This window comes from Oncorhynchus mykiss, chromosome 25 (genome assembly GCF_013265735.2).
Source record: "Oncorhynchus mykiss isolate Arlee chromosome 25, USDA_OmykA_1.1, whole genome shotgun sequence".
NCBI classification, from domain to species: Eukaryota; Metazoa; Chordata; class Actinopteri; order Salmoniformes; family Salmonidae; genus Oncorhynchus; species Oncorhynchus mykiss.
Window position 1 is genome coordinate 21,250,552 of NC_048589.1, and position 23,817 is coordinate 21,274,368.

The 23,817-nt window shown below is 45.9% G+C and overlaps 1 protein-coding gene across 2 annotated transcripts in view; it reads left to right on the top strand.

Annotated features, from left to right (window-relative positions):
* Positions 1-23,817, top strand: part of LOC110505582 (kinesin-like protein KIF26A) — a 96,314-nt gene that overhangs the window by 23,102 nt on the left and 49,395 nt on the right. Inside the window, exons 1-2 of one of the 2 annotated variants that reach the window (XM_036962477.1) lie at positions 9,802-10,071; positions 19,730-20,200. In XM_036962477.1, coding sequence (XP_036818372.1) covers positions 19,880-20,200 — 321 coding nt within the window. In that variant the 5' untranslated portion in view covers positions 9,802-10,071; positions 19,730-19,879. Of the gene's footprint in view, positions 1-9,801; positions 10,072-19,729; positions 20,201-23,817 lie in introns of those variants that run through there. The other variant, XM_036962476.1, reaches the window with a different exon arrangement.

The window sequence follows — 23,817 nt, forward strand, 5'->3', positions numbered from 1 at the left end:
ACAGGCAATGTGTACAGATAGATCTGGAGGGAAGGGAACAGCAGAATCTAGTCAACAAAAACCTGATTAAAACTCCCACCCTTCTCCAAACCCCATTAATTCATATGTAGATGAGAAATGACTGTTGCGCCTGTTTTTATCTGCTAATATTAGCTTTTGTGCCATGACAATAGCAGTTGGATTGTAACTCTTTTCTTGTGTAATTGGTTGTGCAGATTGAAGGCCAGTCTGGTGCTGTCGGTTACTGTGGCTCTAATGTGGCAGTGATTTGTCAGTGCCTTTCAGCACATGCACCGGCTCCCTCAGACAGGTGGATATTCCGTAAAGCCTCAGCAAATTGTCACTATTTTGGGTGTGTGTGTGCGCGCGTGCAAGTGTGTTTGCATGTGAACGCACAGTATATCTGTCTACAGTATGTGTAGGATTATACAGTACAAGAGGTTGATTTTAAAAGGTGTATTAGATACCTAATCCTCACTGTAGAGAGGAAGGATATTCTGTCACTGAATTAATGGCCCTTGAGTGAGCCTGTAAAATGTATAATGCACATTTAGCAAAAATCACCTATTTATTTCTGTCTCTCTTCAGGTCCAATTTGGTCTCCCGTCAACCCACCAGACCACCCCCAACTCATTTGAATGTAAAGTGAAATGGTGGAAGTAGCTCCCTGGTTTTTATTGTGGGATACACAGTATTCCATTGTTCCTAGCAGACAAAGTGGTGAAATGGCCATTGTAACCAGTCTTGATAAGCATAGTATTCACTGGGAAAAAGAAAGAAAAGTCTTTACAATCATTAAGTGGATTAGTAGTCCCGTTTCCCTCACCAGATAAGGGGAAAGGCAGAACCCCCTCTATCTTATGGAGATTCAATTGTATATGTCTAGACATCTCAATTAGCCAGGAGAAAACAGCCAGTCCTGGTAAGCCACAGCACACTTTTCCTAGAGATGTTTTCCTATCAATACTCTCTCACCATCAACATGTCTACACCATGGCTGCAATTTTCAATTAACATGTCATTCCCTTACTGTGAAGTCTAAATTGATGCTGAATGCTCAACTTAGTGAAAATGGCATTATCTTATGGGCCATTATTAGCATGGTGATATGTTCTTTCGTGGTTAAATTGGTATTTCCTTCTATACCAGGCCTCTGTGTTCCTGTATGCTAACATGTGCTGCAGTTGCCATACTGTCACTTGCCACTCTCTGTTCTATTGTTCTGCTGACACTGCATCTTTGTGGATACACAAAGGATGCCAGTCACAGAGATAACAACCCCATAGAAGCCTGGGATGGAGCAGGGAGGCTCAGCACAGCTGAGCTCAAGGAGATAGAACAGTGGAGCAGAATACAGTACAGAGACCTGGCAGTTTGCCAGCATAATTACTGTACCATCCATTCCACCAGGGGAGTGGATAGAATAATTGTGTGAATGTACTCAACATTTCACCTTGTCGTCAGCTGCGTACAGCTTTATTCTGACAAGTACATAGAAATATGCATTTGGTCGTTTCTTTCTTCTGACAGTCAAAATGATTTCAATAAATATAATTAATGTTGTTTTACAAAGACAGTAGGTTTAGCAATCTGCTTTTCTTTTGCTCATATGCAAAACTCGTCAGTAAATTATCTTTTATTTATTTCACCTTTATTTAACCAAGTAGGCTAGTTGAGAACTGTCACAATTGTCATGTTGAGGAGACCAATACCATTCTTTACCAATACCATTCTTTATTAAACAAATAACACCAAACAAACTAACAAAACGAACGCGAAGCTATATAACACCAGTGCTGACATGCAACTACACAGACAATAACCCACAAAACCAAAATGGAAAATGGCAACCTAAATTGGATCCCCAATTTTGAAACAACGATAAACAGCTGTCTCTGATTGGGAACCAATTCAGGCCACCATAGACCTACATTTACCCAGATAATACCAAAACCCCATAGATATACAAAAAACCCTAGACAAGACAAAAACACACATACCACCCTCGTCACACCCTGACCTAATCAAAATAATAAAGAAAACAAAGATAACTAAGGTCAGGGCGTGACAGTACCCCCCCCAAAGGTGCGGTCTCCCGGCTGCAAACCTAAACCTTTATGGGAGGGTCTGGGTGGGCAACTAACCTCGGTGGCGGCTCTGGTTCTGGACGCCACCCTCCTTCTTTACACTGAGTCCGCTCTTGTAGCACTGACCCGTGGATCATCATCGGATGCTCTGGACTGTGGATCCTTGCTGTAGGCCTCGGGTTGGGGACCCTCGCTGCGTGGATCATCGCCGGAGACCCCAGACTGGGGACCGTCGCCGGAGACCCAGGGCTGGGGACCCTCGCTGTGTGGATCATCGCCGGATGTTCTGGACTGGGGACCGTCGCCGGAGACCCCGGGCTGTGGCCCGTCGCCGGAGACCCAGGGCTGTGGCCCGTCGCCGGACGCTCCAGGCTGTGGCCCGTCGCCGGACGCTCCGGACTGTGGCCCGTCGCCGGACGCTCCGGACTGTGGCCCGTCGCCGGACGCTCCGGACTGTGGCCCGTCGCCGGACGCTCCGGACTGTGGCCCGTCGCCGGACGCTCCGGACTGTGGCCCGTCGCCGGAGACCCCGGGCTGTGGCCCGTCGCCGGAGACCCCGGGCTGTGGCCCGTCGCCGGACGCTCCGGACTGTGGCCCGTCGCCGGACGCTCCGGACTGTGGCCCGTCGCCGGACGCTCCGGACTGTGGCCCGTCGCCGGAGACCCCGGGCTGTGGCCCGTCGCCGGAGACCCAGGGCTGTGGCCCGTCGCCGGACGCTCCGGACTGTGGCCCGTCGCCGGACGCTCCGGACTGTGGCCCGTCGCCGGAGACCCCGGGCTGTGGCCCGTCGCCGGAGACCCAGGGCTGTGGCCCGTCGCCGGACGCTCCGGACTGTGGCCCGTCGCCGGACGCTCCGGACTGTGGCCCGTTGCCGGACGCTCCGGACTGTGGCCCGTCGCCGGAGACCCCGGGCTGTGGCCCGTCGCCGGAGACCCAGGGCTGTGGCCCGTCGCCGGAGACCCAGGGCTGTGGCCCGTCGCCGGACGCTCCGGACTGTGGCCCGTCGCCGGACGCTCCGGACTGTGGCCCGTCGCCGGAGACCCAGGGCTGTGGCCCGTCGCCGGAGACCCAGGGCTGTGGCCCGTCGCCGGACGCTCCGGGCTGTGGCCCGTCGCCGGACGCTCCGGACTGTGGCCCGTCGCCGGACGCTCCGGACTGTGGCCCGTCGCCGGAGACCCAGGGCTGTGGCCCATCGCCGGACGCTCCGGGCTGTGGCCCGTCGCCGGAGACCCCGGGCTGTGGCCCGTCGCCGGAGACCCCGGGCTGTGGCCCGTCGCCGGAGACCCCGGGCTGTGGCCCGTCGCCGGAGACCCCGGGCTGTGGCCCGTCGCCGGAGACCCCGGGCTGTGGCCCGTCGCCGGAGACCCAGGGCTGTGGCCCGTCGCCGGAGACCCAGGGCTGTGGCCCGTCGCCGGACGCTCCGGGCTGTGGCCCGTCGCCGGACGCTCCGGACTGTGGCCCGTCGCCGGACGCTCCGGACTGTGGCCCGTCGCCGGACGCTCCGGACTGTGGCCCGTCGCCGGACGCTCCGGACTGTGGCCCGTCGCCGGACGCTCCGGACTGGGTACTGTCGCCTGACGCTCCGGACTGGGTACTGTCGCCGGACGCTCCGGACTGGATACTGTCGCCGGACGCTCCGGACTGGATACTGTCGCCGGACGCTCCGGACTGGGTACTGTCGCCGGACGCTCTGTAGGCCTGGTGCGTGGTGCTGGAACTGGTGGTACCGGGCTGGTGACACGCACCTCAGGGCGAGTGTGGGGAGGAGGAACAGGGCGTACTGGGCTCTGGAGGTGCACTGGAGGCCTGATGCGTGGTGTTGGCACTGGTGGTACTGGGCTGGTGACACGCACCTCAGGGCGAGTGTGGGGAGGAGGAACAGGGCGTACTGGGCTCTGGAGGTGCACTGGAGGCCTGATGCGTGGTGTTGGCACTGGTGGTACTGGGCTGGTGACACGCACCACAGGGCGAGTGTGGGGAGGAGGAACAGGGCGTACTGGGCTCTGGAGGTGCACTGGAGGCCTGATGCGTGGTGTTGGCACTGGTGGTACTGGGCAATGCCTTCATATTGTCGCTGTTCCTCTATTCTCCTGTATTTTTCCTCATAGTATCGCCGTTCAGCTTTCGCTGCCTCTAACTCCTCCTTAGGATGGTGATACTCCTCCGGCTGTGTCCAGGGTCCTGCTCCATCTAATATCTCCTCCCAGGTCCATCTCCCCATTAAGCACTGTTCCTCCTTTTCACTCTGCTTGGTCCTGGTTTGGTGGGTTATTCTGTCACGTTTGTCATAACGAGGAGACCAAGGCGCAGCGTGATTTGAATACATTCTTGTTTATTAAATTAAGAACACTAAACAAACTAACAAATTAACAAAACGAACATGACGCTATATAACACGAGTGCTGACATGCAACTACACATAGACAATAACCCACAAAACCAAAATGGAAAAAATGTCAACCTAAATAGGAACAGCTGTTTATCGTTGTCTCTGATTGGGAACCAATTCAGGCCACCATATACCTACATTTACCTAGACAATACCAAAATCCCATAGGTATACAAAAAACCCTAGACAAGACAAAAACACACATACCACCCTTGTCACACCCTGACCTAATCAAAATAATAAAGAAAACAAAGAACTAAGGTCAGGGCGTGACAAGAACAAATTCTCATTTGCAACTGCGACCTGGCCAAGATAAAGCAATGCAGTTTGACACATACAACAACAGAGTTACACATGGAGTAAACAAACATACAATCAATAATACAGTAGAAAATCTATATGCAGCATGTGCAAATGAGGTAGGATAAGAGAGTTAAGGCAATACATAGGCCATGGTAGCAGAGTAATTACAATATAGCAATTAAACACTGGAATGGTAGGATGTGCAAAGGATGAATGTGCAAGTTGAGATACTGGGGTGCAAAGGAGCAAGATAAATAAATAAAGTATGGGGATGAGGTAGATTGGATGTGCTATTTAGAAATTAGCTATGTACAGGTGCAGTGATCTGTGAGCTGCTCTGACAGCTGGTGCTTTAAGCTAGTGAGGGAGGTAAGAGTCTCCAGCTGAATTCTGATCATGCTGATGTGTTGATTAATTTGAGACAAATGCTATTGAGAAATCGCATTTAATTAATTATGTTTTAATATTTTCCTCTCTGTGCTTGCATTTTCATTCAATAATTAAGGTTTTCCCCACAGTTAGTCTGCTACTGGCTGCAGCTAAAGTTTGCCATCTCTGTGGCTTTAAGAGAGCTGTTCTGTGGATTACCAGCCGTAAAGACCTGTGCTGCTTCTTCAACCTTTACCAGTTCGTTTTGTGATTGCAGGTTTGCTCATCATCATCTTGTCTTCTCAGTTAGTTTGTCTAGCAGAATCTTACATGGAGGGAATGAATGATTAACAGATTCACAAACAACCAAACTCTCAGTGACACGAATGGAATGGGACTAATGAAATGGGTCTTGAAGGGTGGGATAATTCACACAGGCGAGGAGAGACAGCTGGCTGTTTTTACTCTGTAAATATTGGGTAGGAAGTGAAACACTATGCTGAAGCCACTTTAGCTACAGCTGTTGTATCAGCATCCTCCTCTGCACTGAAAGTCTGGAGTGGGTTCTCTTCATGTACAGAAATAGGTCTCTTTACAAGCCCCAGTGTATGGCATCGAATACCAATATACACTTAGTTTACAAAACATTAGGAACACCTTCCTAATATTGAGTTGCACCGCCTTTTGCCCTCAGAACAGCCTACATTTTTTGGGGCATGGACTCGACAAGGTGTCAAGCGTTCTACAGCGATGCTGGCCATGTTGACTCCAATGCTTCCCACAGTTGTGTCAACTTGGCTGGATATCCTTTGGATGGTGGACCATTCTTGATACACACGGGAATCTGTTGAGCGTTAAAAAAAACAGCAACGTTGCAGTTCTTGACACACCCAAACCAGTGCGCCTGGCACCTACTGCCATAATCCATTCAAAGGCACTTAAATGTTTTGTCTTGCCCATTCACCGTCTGAATGGGCCAGTTGTCTCAAGGCTTAAAAATCTTTCTTTAACATGTCTCCTCCACTTTATCTACACTGATTGAAGTGGATTTAACAGGTGACATCGATAAAGAATTATAGCTTTCACCTGGTCAGTGTATGTCATGTAAGGGCAGTGTATTCAGTGTATAAAGTGAAAGCTTTTGGAGCCCACCTACTACAGCATGAAACATCTCTATCTCACTGCGTTAATCTAGATGGTTCTTCTTGAGACTAAACCTGTACCACAGGGAACAAGGCCTATCGCCTCCCAGCTGTAGCCTAACTGTCCATACCAAACTACATTTCTGTTGAGTCTCGCCTCAAAAGCTATCAGACTGATCTGACAGACATTTTATTCTGGGAGCAGACGTGATCCTCTGTCTCTGTTCAAACCCCTGCTGCTCCCTGGGGCACAGTGAGTCTAGGAGCAGGATCTGAAAAACTCAAAACTGGACAGGGAGAGAGAGAGCGATAGATGAGAGAGAGATGTTATTTTTCTTCCTTTTGACACTTTCAAGAGATTTACTTGAAAAACTTACTTTTCTATTTCACTAGCAGCAAGCACCAACAAGGAGGGCAAGATGGAGTTGGACTGGTTCATTGACAAGGGTCTTCCAGTGTGTAGAACTCCAACCAGTACAGTTCTCATTAGTAGGGTGTTCCTGAGCTGAGATGGGGTCTCTAGCCTCTTCCTCCTTCCCCCTACCCTCGCCTCTTCCTCCTTTCCCCTACCCTCGCCTCTTCCTTCTCCTCCATACCTGCAGAGCTTAAAACAACACCTGGCTCCTGACTCTCCAGTTGCCTGCTGAATTTTTCATGGTATATTTATTTTTGTTTGTTTCAGTAAATCTAGTAAAAAATTAGAATTATTTGGTCTGGAGAGTTTCCAGGGGCGGTATATCAGGTATTCTAATTAGAAGTGCAGAGTAGCTGGTGAGCAGCATGCATAAATACACTCACAAGTGTCTCCCTGGTGGGAGAGATGAGCGTGAGTGCTGCTGCTGCTTCTGCTTGGCCTCCTCCAGATTGGCCACAGGCAACAGAGTAAAGATCTCTGGTGTAAGAGAAAAACATATATCCTGAAAATATAAACACAACATGTAAAGTGTTGGTCCCATGTTTCATGAGCTGAAATAAAAGATCCCAGAAATGTTCCATATGCACAACAAAGGTATTTCTCTCAAATTTTGTGCATAAATGTTTTACTTTCCCGTTAGTAAGCATATCTCCTTTGCCAAGATAATCCATCCACCTGACAGGTGTGGCAGATCAAGAAGCTGATTAAACAGCATGATCATTACACAGGTTCACCTTGTGCTGGGGAAAATAAAAGGCCACTCTGAAATTTGCAGTTTTGTCACATCACAATGCCACAGATGTCTCAAATTTTGACTGCGGGAATGCCAGAGAATTAAATGTTATTTTCACTACCATAAGCCACCTCCTAAGTCGTTTTAGAGAATGTGGCAGTACATCCAACCGGCTTCACAACTGCAAACTACGTGTAACCACGCCAACCCAGGACCTCTACATCCGGATTCTTCACCTGCAGGATCGTCTGAGACCAGCCACCCAGACAGCTGATAAAACTGAGGAGTATTTCTGTTTGTAATAAAGCCCTTTTCTGGGCAAAAACTCATTCTGATTGGCTGGGCCAGGCTCCCCCATGCCTGCGCCACTGCCCAGTCATGTGAAATCCGTAAATTAGGGCCTATGAATTTATTTAAATTGACTGATTTCCTTCTATAAACTGTATTCAGTAAAATCTTTGAAATTGTGCATGTTGCGTTTATATTTTTGTTCAGTATATTTCATCATACTACTGTAGGTGTAATGCTACACTGGTGAAATGGAAACACACTGTCACACAGATGTATCCCTGTCTGTGTTGTAGAGTGGTTGCAGTGAGACCATTTTCAGCTATGTTTCTTTTCTCTTCTCCAAAGTGGTCTACTATGTTTGAATCCCCTGCTCCCCACTGAAACAGAATATTGCTTTATGGAGTATGTACCTATTGAAAGCTTGAGTAGTAATTACAGTAGTGTCCACTGCCATGATGTCATTGATGAAGATGTCAGTTGGTGAAGTCATTCACTCTCTCACAGGGGAGTCTAGCTCCCCAGTTTATCCGTAGCCTGTAGCCTAGCCCAGACGATGACAGCTTGACTGATCTGGAGTAAAAACAGTGTGCCGACGGCTGCATTGGATCCATGCGGGAGAGAGAGAGACGGTGAAAGGAGCAAGGGAGGGATGAAGTTTGTCCAAACAGTCTGAAAGGAGCTTGTTTTCTTTGTGTGCATGAGTGAACAGGAAAAGGTAATTAACTGACCAAGTGAGGAAAGGTTGGAGTGATGGATGGATGTGGTGTAAACAGACAGATGGGCACACACACGCACAAGCACACGCACGCACACGCACGCACACGCACGCACACACACGCACACACACACAAATGGGGAGCAATAAGGTCCAGTCAGTCACTCTCCTTTTCACCTATTCCTCCCACCTTGATAGCAGTGATTCATATAAGGCACTGCACATTCTTGTAATCGCTGACATGACACAGTTATAGTATGAAAGGTAGCTAGAATCCTATTGCGTTCTCTCTTGGGTAACATGAGTGACAAGAACAAATGGGCCAGCCGTGACATGTCATTATATGAGGTAATTTGATTGCAGGAAGCTTGCTTGACAGGGCTCCATTAAATCATGCATTCTACTTGATCCATAGTGTCTAACTATGGCTGATTGTTTGATAGACAGTGGCATCTGCTTGTTTTATAAATAATAGAAAAGGAGTGGCACTGTAACCATACAGTAATATACCCCTGCTATCATATGTAATGTGATACATAGCACATTATACACATCCTGTTGCATTATCTATGGCTAAATACTGTACGTAACAATCATTTGAATACTGCACATACATATCCACTGCACAAAAGGCAGGAAGTAGCTTGACAAATGTGTATTTATTTGAACAACTCTCACTTATGCCCAGCGCTTCCATTTGTCTTGATGTTTAGGCTCTAATACATTAAAGATGCACTAGGCAGAAATCGCTCTGCCATGTCCTGGTTGCTAAAATTCTAAAAGTTTGCCTAATTTCAGTTTCTGAGACAAAACAAGCAAGTATAGGGTAGCGAATCGTTGTACCATCTAAATCGCTGTTGAAATATGTTTTCCAGAACCAAAAATGTTGTATTTTCAGATGTTTGAAGCTGGTGTACAAAACCGAAATTAAAAGAAGCAAAAAAAACGAACCGGAAGCATTTAAATAGCCCACATAGAACTTATCTACCGCATCTTAGGCTTGCTTTCAATGAGAATAACGATTTATAACACACATTTCTATGTGAATTTGGTCGTTGACCAAAAAGTTACATATTGCAGCTTTAAATGATGAGATGTTTGAAAAATGTCAAAACAGACATAAATTGTTGATCTAGGACTGTCCTGCTAAAATATGCTTCTTTGAGATACGAATCGATTCCATGGAAGACTTGATCGTATAGGCCTTACCATTGAGTAAGTGTGCCAGGTAGACTTGATCGTATAGGCCTTACCATTGAGTAAGTGGGACAGGTAGACCTGATCGTATAGGCCTTACCATTGAGTAAGTGGGCCAGGTAGACTTGATCGTATAGGCCTTACCATTGAGTAAGTGGGCCAGGTAGACTTGATCGTATAGGCCTTACCATTGAGTAAGTGGGCCAGGTAGACTTGATCGTGTAGGCCTTCCCATTGACTAAGTGGGCTCGCGTGAATCAGGTTCCGGAAACACTCCAGTCAATCATGTTGTACGCTAACCCAGGCTACTCCTCCTACTCAGAAGCGCCTTGTGAAAGTTCAGCGCTAACGTTTGCAGCAGTCCGTGTTCACAACATCAACGCGGATAAAGGATTAATCAACTCCTCGTCCTGTCATCTGAAAAGTACAGGTAAAATTCATTTTCTGATAGCGCTCATGTTAAATAGTGATGCAATTTGCTGTTGCTCTTTTGTTGGAAAGTGATTTAAGGCAGTTCTGCATACATTGGTTATACTTGAAAAAAATATAGTAAAATCATTGGCAAACCCAGTATTTCCGCGAGTAGAGTTATCGCCTAATAACGTACTTACACATAAAAGCATTTGTTCAACATTGATCAATAGGGATTCATTTTGATGCGGCATGAAGAGGATTTCGAAAGGGCTATACTTGGGGAATATGCCGTAATGTACTATTTGAATGTTTTATTTTCTATTACAATGGCGTCCAGATATACAACATCATGAATCATGCTGAAATTAAGGTGGATATTCTATCTCTGGAATTGTGTTTTTATTTTATCATGCAGACAAATAACTACAACCCAGTGAGTGCTGTTGCTACAGATGTAGGATATACATTTGATCAACCTGTTGCAGGAGAACATTCCTGCAATTCAGGAAATGTTTAACTTTTAGTGTATTTGAGGTTTAAAAAGGCGTATGAAGTTTGTAATTTCCTGCAATGCATGAATGTTCTCCTGCAACGCAGGCAGGCAACATCTGTTTGATGTTTGTTTGATGACACATCCCAGTTTGTGTGCCACAGGAGACGCTCCCACAGAGGTAAACAGCATGCTAGTGTGAGATCCTGACTCATTGTCTTCGCTAGCGACACAGGACTCAACAGGAGTGGTTAAACTTAGTGGTCTGTGGCCCACTACTACTACTGGTGGTTCAGCATTAAATGCTCCTGATGTCAAATGAGATGTATGGGTATGCTGGGGACGGCTGAGGGGGGAGAGAGTTTAGGGTATTGGTATGGAGGGGGTGAGGTTGGGAGGGATTACCACTAGATGTGCTTCTTTTATCCTGGGAATGTAATCTGTTTTAATGGCCTGTGGTCATCCAGGGGCAGGCCTGCAGCTGTGCTTGTTTCTCTGGCCTGGCTGTCAGGGAGAGCCCAGGCTACCTGTGGGAAAGTAGCCCTGTTGGCAGCTCTCGTCCTCACTGTGGGACCTGTCCGTAGGCCCCTGTGGTTTATTAGGGCCTAGTCCCATTGAAACACACTGGGACAGCACTACTGATGGGGCCAAAGGTGTCAGAGGCCAAGTAAACAGAGACAGCTCAGACTGTCTTAAGCTGTCCTTATGGAGAAATTAGAGAAGGGAGAGTGGAGGATTTCCAGTTTTTAAAAGGTGCCAGATGCGGCAACTGTGTTGTTGTGTGGTCGGTCCTGTTGGTTTTATACACTGTTATAGGAAGTATGAAAACTCTGAAGTATTGTATTGCTTGTGTTACTGTTAACAACGATAATGCTGTTGGTTATGGGTTCTAGTGTGGAGAGACGCAGCACAGTTTTGACCTACTGAGTCATCGGGGGGAAAGTTTCCCTGTAAAATAGTACAAAAGCAAACTGGAAGAAGAAATGGGAGACTTAATCTTATGAAATCTTGTGGGTGTGCTGTGGCTGTACTGCCTCTTGTTTCTTTTAAGTGAATGGCCACAGAAACACAGTGAGCTGCTCTGTGGTGAAGGTCACTGCTCCCCATCTAACAGGCACTCCTCATCTCGATGGAATAGAAAGTACTGTTTCCCAGAGTGTCTTACTTTTAATGGAGCATGCTTAAAGGTCTTTAGTCTGGCGATGGGCCTGAAAGTCTTTAGTTTGGCGAGGAGCTTCATGCATCTTCCTGATTTTAAGTAAGTCACGGGTCGGCTTTCTGTATCCGGTTGGCCGATCCGTGGCTGAATTTCATCAAACGGTAAACGTAGGCTTCCCACCCTGCTTGTGGTTTTCATGTGGGTGCAGGAAGGGAGACAGTGAGGCGGGGTAAATTGAGACGATTTCCCAAATCATTCCCTGTGTGACTTTGCCTGGCTCCATTTGCATCGAGGTACCCAGAGGACCCAGGCAGAGAGAAATCATGCACATCTCTCTCTCTTTCTTTCTCTTTCTCTCTCTTTCTCTCTCTTCTCTGTTACAGCTATGCTTCTTTCCATCAGCCCCTGGGCAAAGGCTTTCTGATGACACTCACCACCCAGAATGTTTTTCTCTGACCTCTCCTGCTGCCCGTCTGCTGTTTCTCCTCATCGTTTGTGTGAACAACTGACAGAAAGACAAACGTGTGTGTCTATGTAGACCTACAGTCCATTCCACAGGCACTTCTTTTCCATTGCATGCCGGCCTCCTTTCCATAATAAGGCCACAGCATCTGACTTGATTCGTCCCCAGAGTTAAATAAAGATCCTTGTTGACAGGCAATAACCCAACACAACGACCCACAAGCCCACAGGCAAGGGGCACAACCCCAACCTGCCTCCCCCTTCTTATTCTCTCTCTCTCTCCATGTCCCTAACTCGCATTCCCTCTCTCTAGAGTGCTTGAGCTCTGAAGCCTAGTGGTCTTCCACTTGTACCTAACAATGGTTGAAGAAGCCTAGGACATCATGTCTCTCAATGGCCTGGCGTGTCTGGAATACTTGTATTGTGTTGATGCAGCTCATTAAAAATGTCTCTCAAACTGGGCTTTTCTTTACACTCACAACAAACAACCCTGCAAACAATAATGAGTCATTAGGACGTCCCGGTTGGTCTCGTCGGGACGTCCCCCGATGACGTTTTAGGATGTTCTTGGGATGTTGTGTCATGATCCACTGGAGGTTTTGTCCCTGGGATGTCACCTGATGGCTCTGTCCCGGGGATATCACCTGATGGTCGCAAAGAAACGTTCCCCCCCCCCCCACATTTTTTTTTTTTTTTACCCAGGGAGCACGCACCCTCGTTTCATTGCACATCACCCCTTGTTACAGTTGCCAAGCCTATCAAGGCCCTGATTGGTGAACCACTGATCCAGTCAAAGCTCTTTGTCAAATGCTAGGGACACCCACACACAAACGGTGCTTTAACATAGTGTTTTAACCTTTCTGATCTCCCCATCCCGGATCCGGGTTCGTGAATACAGACTCAAGCTCATTACCATAACGCAACGTTAACTATTCATGAAAATCGCAAATGAAATGAAATAAATATGCTAGCTCTCAAGCTTAGCCTTTTGTTAACAACACTGTCATCTCAGATTTTCAAAATATGCTTCTCAACCATTGCAAAACAAGCATTTGTGTAACAGTATTGATGGCTAACGTAGCATTTAGCATTAGCATTCAGCTGGCAACATTTACACAAAAAAACAGAAAAGCATTCAAAAAAATCATTTACCTTTGAAGAACTTCAGATGTTTTCAATGAGGAGACTCTCAGATAGCAAATGTTCAGTTTTTCCTGAAAGATTATTTGTTTAGGACAAATCGCTCCGTTTTCTGCGTCACGTTTAGCTATGAAAAAACCCCTGTATCCAGGATTGTGTAAATCTATCAGCAAGCTCATTAGCATAACACAACGTTAACTATTTATGAAAATCGCAAATGAAATGAAATAAATATGCCATCTCTCAAGCTTAGCCTTTTGTAAACAACACTGTCATCTCAGATTTTCAAAATATGCTTCTCAACCATAGGAAAACAATAATTTGTGTAAAAGTAGCTAGCTAGAGTTAGCATTTCGCGTTAGCATTTAGCGTTAGCATTAGCGTTAGCATCCAGCACGCAACATTAACAAAAACATAAAAGCCTTCAAATAAAATCATTTACCTTTGAAGAACTTCTGATGTTTTCAATGAGGATACTCTCAGTTAGATAGCAGATGCTCAGTTTTTCCAAAAAGATTCCTTGTGTATTAGAAATAGCTCCGTTTTATACATCACATTTGGCTACCAAAAAAAATCCATAAATTCAGTCCTCAAAACGCAAACTTTTTTCCAAATTAACTCCATAATATCGACTGAAAACATGGCAAACGTTGTTTAGAATCAATCATCAAGGTGTTTTTCACATATCTCTTCATTGATACATCGTTCTTGGACACATGCTTTCTCCCCTGAATCAAATGGTAAAGTAGAAGCAGCTGGCAATTGTGCACCGAATTCGACGCAGGACACCAGGCGGACACTTGGAAAATGTAGTCTCTTATGGTCAATCTTCCAATGATATGCCTACAAATACGTCACAATGCTGCTAAGACCTTGGGCGAACGACAGAAAGTGTAGGCTCATTCGTTGCGCAATCACAGCCATATAAGGAGAGAATGGAAAACAGAGCTTCAGAAATTCTGCTAATTCCTGGGTGATGCATCATCTTGGTTTCGCCTGTAGAATGAGTTCTGGGGCACTTACAGACAAAATCTTTGCAGATTCTGAAACTTCAGAGTGTTTTCTTTCCAAAACTGTCAAGAATATGCATAGTCGAGCATCTTTTCGTGACAAAATATCGCGCTTAAAACGGGAACGTTTTTTATCCAAAAATGAAATAGCGCCCCTAGAGCTCTAACAGGTTAAACTAACATATTTGACATACATGATTACATTGTATATGTTTATTCATACAGTAATTATTATTCAACATGTCCGCACCTGGGATTTGAACTCACCACCACTTGGTTCACGGAATTCCAATCTTCCTGCTACACCACCATTTTCTGATTTCACCTGTAGGCCTATTCCTACACTTTGCACTTCAAAGTAAATCTCAGCTCTGTTAAAAATACACTGAAAAACTATTATATTTATCATAATGATTCAGGAGTACCATTAAAACAGAATAACACTGAAAACCCAATGAAATCAATGAGAGAATAGTCAGATTAACTGATGATTAGAGGTCGACCGATTATGATTTTTCAACGGCGATACCGATTATTGGAGGACCAAAAAAAGCTGATACCGATTTAATCGGCTGATTTAAAAATAAATAAAAAAATAAATAAATAAATAATAATAATAATAAATACAAAATAATAATAATAATATTTTTTATGTAATTGTCATTATTACAAATATAACAATACTGAATGAACAATGAACACTTTTTAAAATTTTAATAAATTAATTAATAATAATATAATAATATAATACATAAAATCTATTTAGTCTCAAATAAATAATGAAACGTTCAATTTGGTTTAAATAATGCAAAAACACAGTGTTGGAGAAGAAAGTAAAAGTGCAATATGTGCCATGTAAAAAAGTTTACGTTTAAGTTCCTTGCTCAGAACATGAGAACATATGAAAGCTGGTGGTTCAATATTCCCAGTTCTTCAATGTTCCCAGTTAAGAAGTTTTAGGTTATAGTTATATTAGGAATCATGATGCATTGACTATTTCTCTCAATACCATTTGTATTTCATAAACCTTTGACTATTGGATGTTCTTATAGGCACTTTAGTATGGCCAGCCTAATTTCGGGAGTTTATAGGCTTGAAATCATAAACAGCGCTGTGCTTCAAGCATTGCTAAGAGCTGCTTGCAAATGCAGTAAAGTGCTGTTTGAATGAATGCTTACGAGCCTGCTGCTGCCTTCCACCACTCAGTCAGACTGCTCTATCAAATATCAAATCATAGACTTAATTATAATATAATAAACGCAGAAATACAAGCCTTTGTTCATTAATACGGTCAAATCCGGAAACTATCATTTCGAAAATAAAACTTTCACTTTCAGTGAAATACGGAACTGTTCTGTATTTTATCGAACGGGTGGCAACCTTAAGTTTAAATATTGCTGTTAAATTGCACAACCTTCAATGTTATGTCATAATTATGTAAAATTCTGACATTAGTTCACAGTTCGCAACGAGCCAGGCAGCCCAAACTGTTGCATATACCCTGACTCTGCTTGCACTGAACGCAAGAGAAGGACACAATTTCTCTAGTTAATATTGCCTGCTAACTTGAATTTCTTTTAACTAAATATGCAGGTTTAAAAATATATATACTTCTGTGTATTGATTTTAAGAAAGGCATTGATGTTTATGGTTAGGTACATTTGTGCAAAGATTTAATTTTTGTTAAATCATCACCCGTTTGGCGAAGTTGAAGTAGGCTGTGATTCAATGATAAATTAACAGGCACCACATTTATTTTCTGCAATGCAGGACAATCTAGTTAACCTAGTAAAATCATCAACCATGTGTAGTTAACTAGTGATTATGTGAAGATTTTTGGCGTCCAAAAAGGGTTACCGATTTTGTTATGAAAACTTGAAATTGGCCCGAATTAATCGGCCGACCTCTAGATGGCACTTTTTTGCTAAGTGCTGAGATGTATTAAAGGTAATGAATGTGTCGGGGACTTCTGCAATTCAGCAGAAAGATTAGCATACCCCAAATCCAGAGGTTGTGAGATCACATCCCGGGTGGGGTCATATTGAAAAGTCGTTACTAGTGATCATGTTAAATGTAATCATATTGTTATTTTATCTGAATAGTGTACCACTCACCTTACAACCCCCATACCATTTCATTACTTTACTATATAATGGTTTGGGACACCTGGGACCATCACTTGACAAAAACCTCCAGGGGACCATGACACAACGTTCCAAGAACGTTCAGGGGACCATGACACAACGTCCCAAGAATGTCCTTAAAATGTTCTCAGGGACATCCTCTGGACCAACCGGGAACTTGACAAAACCTCCAGGAACCATGACACAACATCCCAAGAACGTCCTAAAAACATTCCCTGGACAAACCGGGAACTATTAAAAAGGTCCCCCAGAGAACGTTTCCTTGGGACCATCACATGTCGTCCTAAAGACGAGTAAAATGAAAGTCTCAGAACGGCAGTGGGATAACGTCACGCCTGAAACGCTTAAGGGACCAAACTGGAACGTCGCCGAATGTCCTCAGGACGTTCCCTGCTTGCTGCGAATATGGGGTCAGGCCTCAATGCTTGTATAGTATGTCACATGTCTCATGTATTCCACATTAGGCATTACACAACCTCTTCAGGCCATCGGTTTGTGTTTAAAATATCTCAGAACTTGCCTGTAAAATCCAGTTTTGTTATCTGTACATTGGAAACAAATATTGGAAACAGCTTCCCTACCAAGACATGATTTTTTTGAGGTGTGTGTTTGTGAGAATTTTGACAGACTGCACTTCGGGTTGAAATCGTATGAGAAGTCCTTAAAACAAGACAGGCAAAGAGCCAAGGTCTGACTTAAAGTCATGCCCTATCCCATTATTTTAGATTGAAGGCTCGCTGACGTCATACTTTATGTGGAGACAATCACATATTATCTGCCCTTCAGACTCTCCACCTCCAAGCTGGGCTAGCATCATCCTCTCCACTATCATAACCATCATCATCATTATCATCACCATGATCCACTTCCTACCCCTGACCTCCAGCTCACTCTTCCCCACAGCATAAAGCTCAGAGACAGCTTCACAAGGGAAGACGGCTTCACAAGGGAAGCCCACTCTCTAACCTACAGAACCCTACAGAATAGCAGATGGGTGGAGCTTTGTGGCTGTTTTTATTGGCTCTCCTAAATCAACAACTAACAAATGCATGGAGGACGGTATGGGGAGAGAGGAATTGATTTCTTCCATATAGTCATGGCCTGAGGTGAGGTATGGTTGGCTTGGTGGGAGGCTGAAGGGTAAGGAATGGGTGGAGGGAAGCCCAGGAGACCAGGGTAGGTTACTCTGATTATGACTGCTTTAATGTCCCCTCTCACAACCAAAGACCGTTTCCAGACTGGAGCATATCTGTGGTGATATGTTCTCCCCCCTCCTCTCTCGCTCTTTCTTTCCGATTTCTCTTCTGATTAGTCTCAGACCTGGTGAATTCAGAACCTGCACTTTTGTTAAACAGGTTGAAATAGAATGCCTTGAGGTTAGGTCCCTCACATGTATCAGTGTCTCCCAGCCTCAGATCGTTCTCCAAAGCTTTATGGTGTTTACATTTTTAAGCCACCTTTCCATAAATGCATGTTCATTGGAATGTTGTCATAAGTGCTCTTAAGAAGATAATTGTAGCTAACATCTCCTCCATTAGCCAACATAACCCCACCCAACACTACGATAAGACCTGGGACATCATCTACAGTAAATGCTCAGACTTAGTCTATTCCAGCCTAACGTCAATTCTGACTATGCATTACCAATAGTGTCAGTATCGTGGGATCAATAATTTATCAAAGTATATCACTAAGTAAACCATATTAAACCCATATTGCTCCTTTGAATTCTCCCTTGAAAAACCATTCACTTTTACATATTTACGTTTGAGTAATTTAGCAGATGCTCTTATCCAGGGTGACTTACTAGGGGACCAGCACAGCCGTGTCCTGCCAAGGGCCAAGCCCAGCAGCATCCTCTCTCCAGGGGCGTTCTGTGGGCACTGTATGTCCCTTTCTGGATCTTCGTGCCTGGCGATCGATCTCTCTTATCACGAGGACTGGATCCGTGCTGTGGATAGAGCATTGATATATAGGGGCTGCTTAGACTCAGGGACCAAATGAAGATGATGATTCAATGTCCTCTGCCGTGGCTTGGCTGTTAGTAAGCAAGAGCAATAGAGGGAGTGGAGTGCAATATACTCATAATAATGATAACCATTTATACTGTAGGTATAAGCATAGGGCTCTAACATAGAGGTCACCTAAAGGTCTCTGTATTGAGCTGTCTTCAGAGGGAAGAGATTTAAAGTGCCTGGGTTGTGGCTCTGTGGAGACTGCAGTATTAAGTGGTACTGCGTTAAGGCAGTGTCGTTGTTTGGCCAGGCCGTCTCACTCCTCCTGATCACCACAGAGGCTCTGAGGAACAGAGGCCCCATAAACATTATGTATCTGTGGGCTCCTGTCTTAGAGCTCTGCTCCAGTGGCCGGGAGGTTACTGCCCCTTTATGCCTCTTATGAGACTACGTGTGTGTGTGTGTGAGAGAGAGTAAAAGTGGTCTTAGAACCTCACTTGCATGATAAGAACAGCAGAGACCACTTGACTTGTAATCGCTAGTGAAAGGCTGGGTTTTGTGAGTTGACATCAGGAGGAGATGGGTATTTTCACACTGGGTGTTTTATCATATGTTTTCATGCTGGGACTGTTCTCATATGTAAATATTCCACACTGAGCTCCTAGGATTGGCTCAGCTGTTGTTTTATTTTGTAGTTCCCCCTCTAAACCCCCACAACTCCCTTCCTCTCCAGCGGAGGACACCTCAGGGAGTCTTTTAACAGGCAGAGGGAAAGGACACACCTCTACTGGTCTCCTTCTATAAGGCGGTGCTGCGCAAAACCCTTCATGAGGTTCATTTGTTCTGGGGCCTTAAACAGCCTTGCAGAAAGTTGGAGAAGGGTCTGACTGAGTTGGTGTTCCAGAGGAATGCGTCTTTCACTAATGCCTCAAACTTCCTTTTATCTCTTTTCATTTGCCCCTGTTGTTTGACTTGGGTCCAAGGCCCAGGCAGGCAGCTATGAGCACATCTACCAGCAACATGATCTGCTGTCTCTGGTTTCAGCTCAGTCTAAACAAACTGAATTCCTGAGGGGGAGGATGTGGATGTGGTTAGGGCAGACATGGAGGGAGGTAGAGCTAAGATCAGAGGGCAGCCTCTGGGAGGGACCACACTGATAGCCATTGTCTGGCACGCCTGGAAAATATGAACAACACCCAGGAAACCCCTCAATCATGCTGATATGGAGATATGACGTAGTATACCATGTTTTTTTCTTCTCAATGGAACCATGTTAAGTTGACCCCCCACCCTCTCTGTGTGTTTCCTCTGCAGGACCCTGGCTACGCAGCCTTCGTCTTCGACCAGCTCCAAGTGCCTGGGAGCCATGATAGATGCTGCCAGGTGTGTTCTACTCCCCTCCACCAGCTGAGGCAGGAGGCCCTGCAGACAGTAGGCGCCCCAGCCCTGATCCTGAGCCACAACATGCCTGCTTTGCCATCCACCACCCTCACTGGGCAGCCCCATAGACTGACACACTCTTCCTCCAGTGCCCATGTGAGGCAGCCCTCCAAAGCCCACCCCCATGCCCACAATGTCCTGCCCCTAGGGGAGAGGGGGCGCCGGGAGCTGGGCTGTCTGCAGGGCTCCTCTGTCTCTGCTGGGCCCAAGACCAGTGTCCAGGTGATGGTTGGGGGAGGGCAGCTGACCGGGACCCTGGGATCGGTCACCATCCAGGCCCAGCAGTACCTGGAAGGCATGTGGAGCATCTCCAGAGCCAACAACTTCCTCCCTCAGTCCAGCCCGGTACGTGCTCTACCCTTCAATGTTCATCATTATTACTATACAGATACACTGTTTACCCTGTCTGGGGGTAGCATGCATCAAAGCACATCTAGTAAATGTTTTGAAAAGACAGCTTGTTACTCTTATCAGTGTTGTCTTCAACGTTTTTCAATAACCTTGGTCAGAACAACGTTTGACAATGGACAATCTTAAACCTTTAGAGAAATGAGAAGAACTTGACGTAGACCTTGGACCTGTCATTCATCAGGGGTAATGGCTCCTGTGTGGTACTGTCTACCTGGGGAGACCAAGACACAATGACCACCTTACAATCTCCCCGAAACGCTACTCTCAGGCATACTATATGGCTCCATACAGACACATTCCCCATGTAATATACTTTACTCCAGGCTTATCATTATGGGATGTTGTCCTTTTATATTGAAGAGGTTTCTTCCTGCAGTGAGAGGGACATTTGGTCCAAGCCTCTAACCTGTGTCTTACACACTGCTGTGACATTCTACACTAGGGAGTCTGAGTGCACTGAGCAAACTCACCAGCTAATCTTTTCTGCTTTTATGTTGTCAATCAGAAGCTGTTAATGGCTCTTCAGTTTTATTTTTGTTTTTGCTGCCTCTACTTAATATGGCATTGGACTCAATTACGGCGTCTGCCAGTGTTATTCCTTATTCTGGAACAGGTTTTTCTCCTCTTTGACTGTCAACAAGTGCCTTTAGTGCCAGTTTATGTGAGGCCGCCAGAAGCTTTTAACAGCATCTGTGCAATCTAGGGCAAATCAAAAGGCCCTGCATATAGGGAGAGAGACCGACTTGTGCTCTCCTCCTACATGTCTAAAAGCAATTAGAGCCAATGGGAGCTGGGATGAAGCGTTGCACAATGCCACATGGCTGAGCCTGGGCCTCCTCAGAGACACAAATGGCCCTTCAGGATACTGACTTACAAACACAGCAGAAATGTTCCTGGCATTATTTTTTAAAGCCCATTTCTTTCATTAAAAACAAGATCCCTCAGAATGACAGAAAACCCACATGGGCCATGGAGGATTCGGAGCTGCGCTGTGCCCGAAAGGCTTGCGCTTTAATTCACAATTACCCACTTGATTTCTTTGGGGGGACAGTGTAAAACTCTTCAGAGCGGTGGGCAGACGAAGGAAGGGAGAAGGCCCCTGTTGACAGCAATCCTACAGAGTGTCTTATTCTGGGGCCTCAGGCTCTAGTCTATCAGCACACAGCCCATTATAGGGCACCTTGAAACCTTCACAATATATATAGTAAAAACGCTCTGGCTTGGAATTACATTTGGGGTCCACTTTACACTAGAATAGAATCTAAACAATCTATCACAGTTAACAGCTGGGATAATGGGCTCACTGAGAGAATGGGTCATTGTGTTAAATGGAGGAGACTGCACATCCTACCTCTGAGGTCGGCTACAGAACTCCAGTCTCCCAAAACCTGACAAAGTAAAAATCACAGCATCTGTTGTTGAACTCCCCACTCCATTGTTCATTTAAAACCTCTAACTTCTAACCCCTGATGTTGGATGTGGTTAGATGAACAGTTCAGTCATTCTAAGTAACATTAGATAGTGAGTAGTGTATGCTGAACTGAACAATGCACACTACAAAATGACTAATTGATTGGCCCAAGTCTGTGATTTGCCCTCTGCTCTGCAAAATCCACAATCACATGCGCAATAATCTGCTAAAACCGCTGCTCTTGACCCTGGGGGTTTAGTGTGTGTTGTTGGCCCGGTGTGACCTCTCCACTCTTCTGCTACCCACTGGAAACCTAGAGGAACATCTGGGCTGCTGCCTGCCACGGTACAGCTGGGCCTGCATGGCACCCTGCCACACAGAGGGAGAGGGAGACTGTTCAGTCAATTTAAGGAAAATTCAACATTTTTGTTGTCCACTATTCACATGAAATTGTTGTCCATTTTTCTGTCTATCTATACACCCCTATACACTCCTCCACCAATAACAGCGGCTGAGGAAGCCATTGGATCAGGATGGGCCCAGATTAGCAGGGTCTATTTCATCTCGGCAGTAATGGCCTGTCGAACAGTGGAATCAGAGGTCACTGGGGATCGCTGCTAGGCTCGGGCTCTGAGAGGAGGAGGCTCTTTAGACTGCTGATGGGGAGGGAGTCACTGAGCCCGTTTGGCTTGAGACTGCCTGTATTGGAAGCTTACTGTCTCTCCTTCTCCACATCACCCTCTTCCTCTCCCTGGGAAGCAGTCGCTATCGGTCGGGCCATGGGGTTGGGGGTTTAAAGGTGGTAGGTCCCCTCATTACTGACACTCAGTGTCAATGGCCCTGGACACATGATACCCCTGAGAGTGCCTAATTACCTGACCAGGACATACAGCAGCATGCTTATCCCTTAACCAGGGACTCAACCAGGGACATCAGTGGTCATAACAGCCTGCTGCATTGGAGAGCAGGTTGCCTGAGTCGCTCTCCTGGGGTAATGCTCTCTGACATATATGTGTTAGGGTGAGCTGTTTATTCTGGTTACACCCCCAACGAGAGCTCCTCCGCTCCTCGAACCTGCTGCCACTTGATTCTAAAACCTGACACCAGCATTGACTTAATCTATGACAGGGTTGTGGATGAGCTGTCCAGATAGGCTTACTGCCTAAGTGTGTGAAGTACTTTAGTCTTTCTGGATGATGTCACACAGGTACATCTCTCTTGTACGTGTTGAGTTCCTGTCCTGTCACATGCAGTCGTTAGTCTTTCTGCTCCGTCAGGTGCGTGACAAGAATCTGCGCTCGGGGCGCAAACTGAAATGAGCCGTCTCTCCATCACGCACTTCAGCAATCATAACCCTGACTTGTACACGTACAAGAGGCCCTTGCTGTCCCATCATGATGGACAATTTTTTCTGGTACTTTTACCCTCTTTTTTTCTCCTCAATTTCGTGATATCCAATTGGTAGATACAGTCTTGTCCCATTGCTGCAACTCCCATACTGACTCGGGAGAAGCAAAGGTCGAGAGCCATGCGTCCTCTGAAACACGACCCTGCCAAGCCACACTGCTTCTTAACACAATGCTCGCTTAACCCGGAAGCCAGCCGCACCAATGTGTCAGAGGAAACACTGTCCAGCTGGCGACCGAAGTCAGCTTGCCTGTGCCCGGCCCGCCACCAGGAGTAGCTAGAGCAAGATGGGACAAGGACATCCCGGGCGGTCAAACCCTCCCATAACCCAGGCGACCCTGGGCCAATTGTGCACCGCCTCATGGGTCTCCCGGTTGCAGCCGGCTACGACACAGCCTGGGATCGAACCCGGACCATGATGAACTTTCAACACAGCGGAAATGCCTTCCTAGATAAGCATGTTCAATGCTTAGTCTTATATATCCATGGATATCAGGAACAACATAACATGGATGTCGGGCGTCTAATAAGTTTGTGGTTATTAATAATAACAGGCGAGCACAAATGGCTCTCTGAGATATAGTCAATGAGTTATTCCCCTGGGATTAAAAACAACCATGTGGTGATTGTGGTGATCATGACAAGCTTATAGTGTCAGTGCTTGTATGAGGTATAGCCTTACTGCCGGAGGTGCCTGTGTTCATGTGAATGTCTGAATGTATGCCGCTGCATG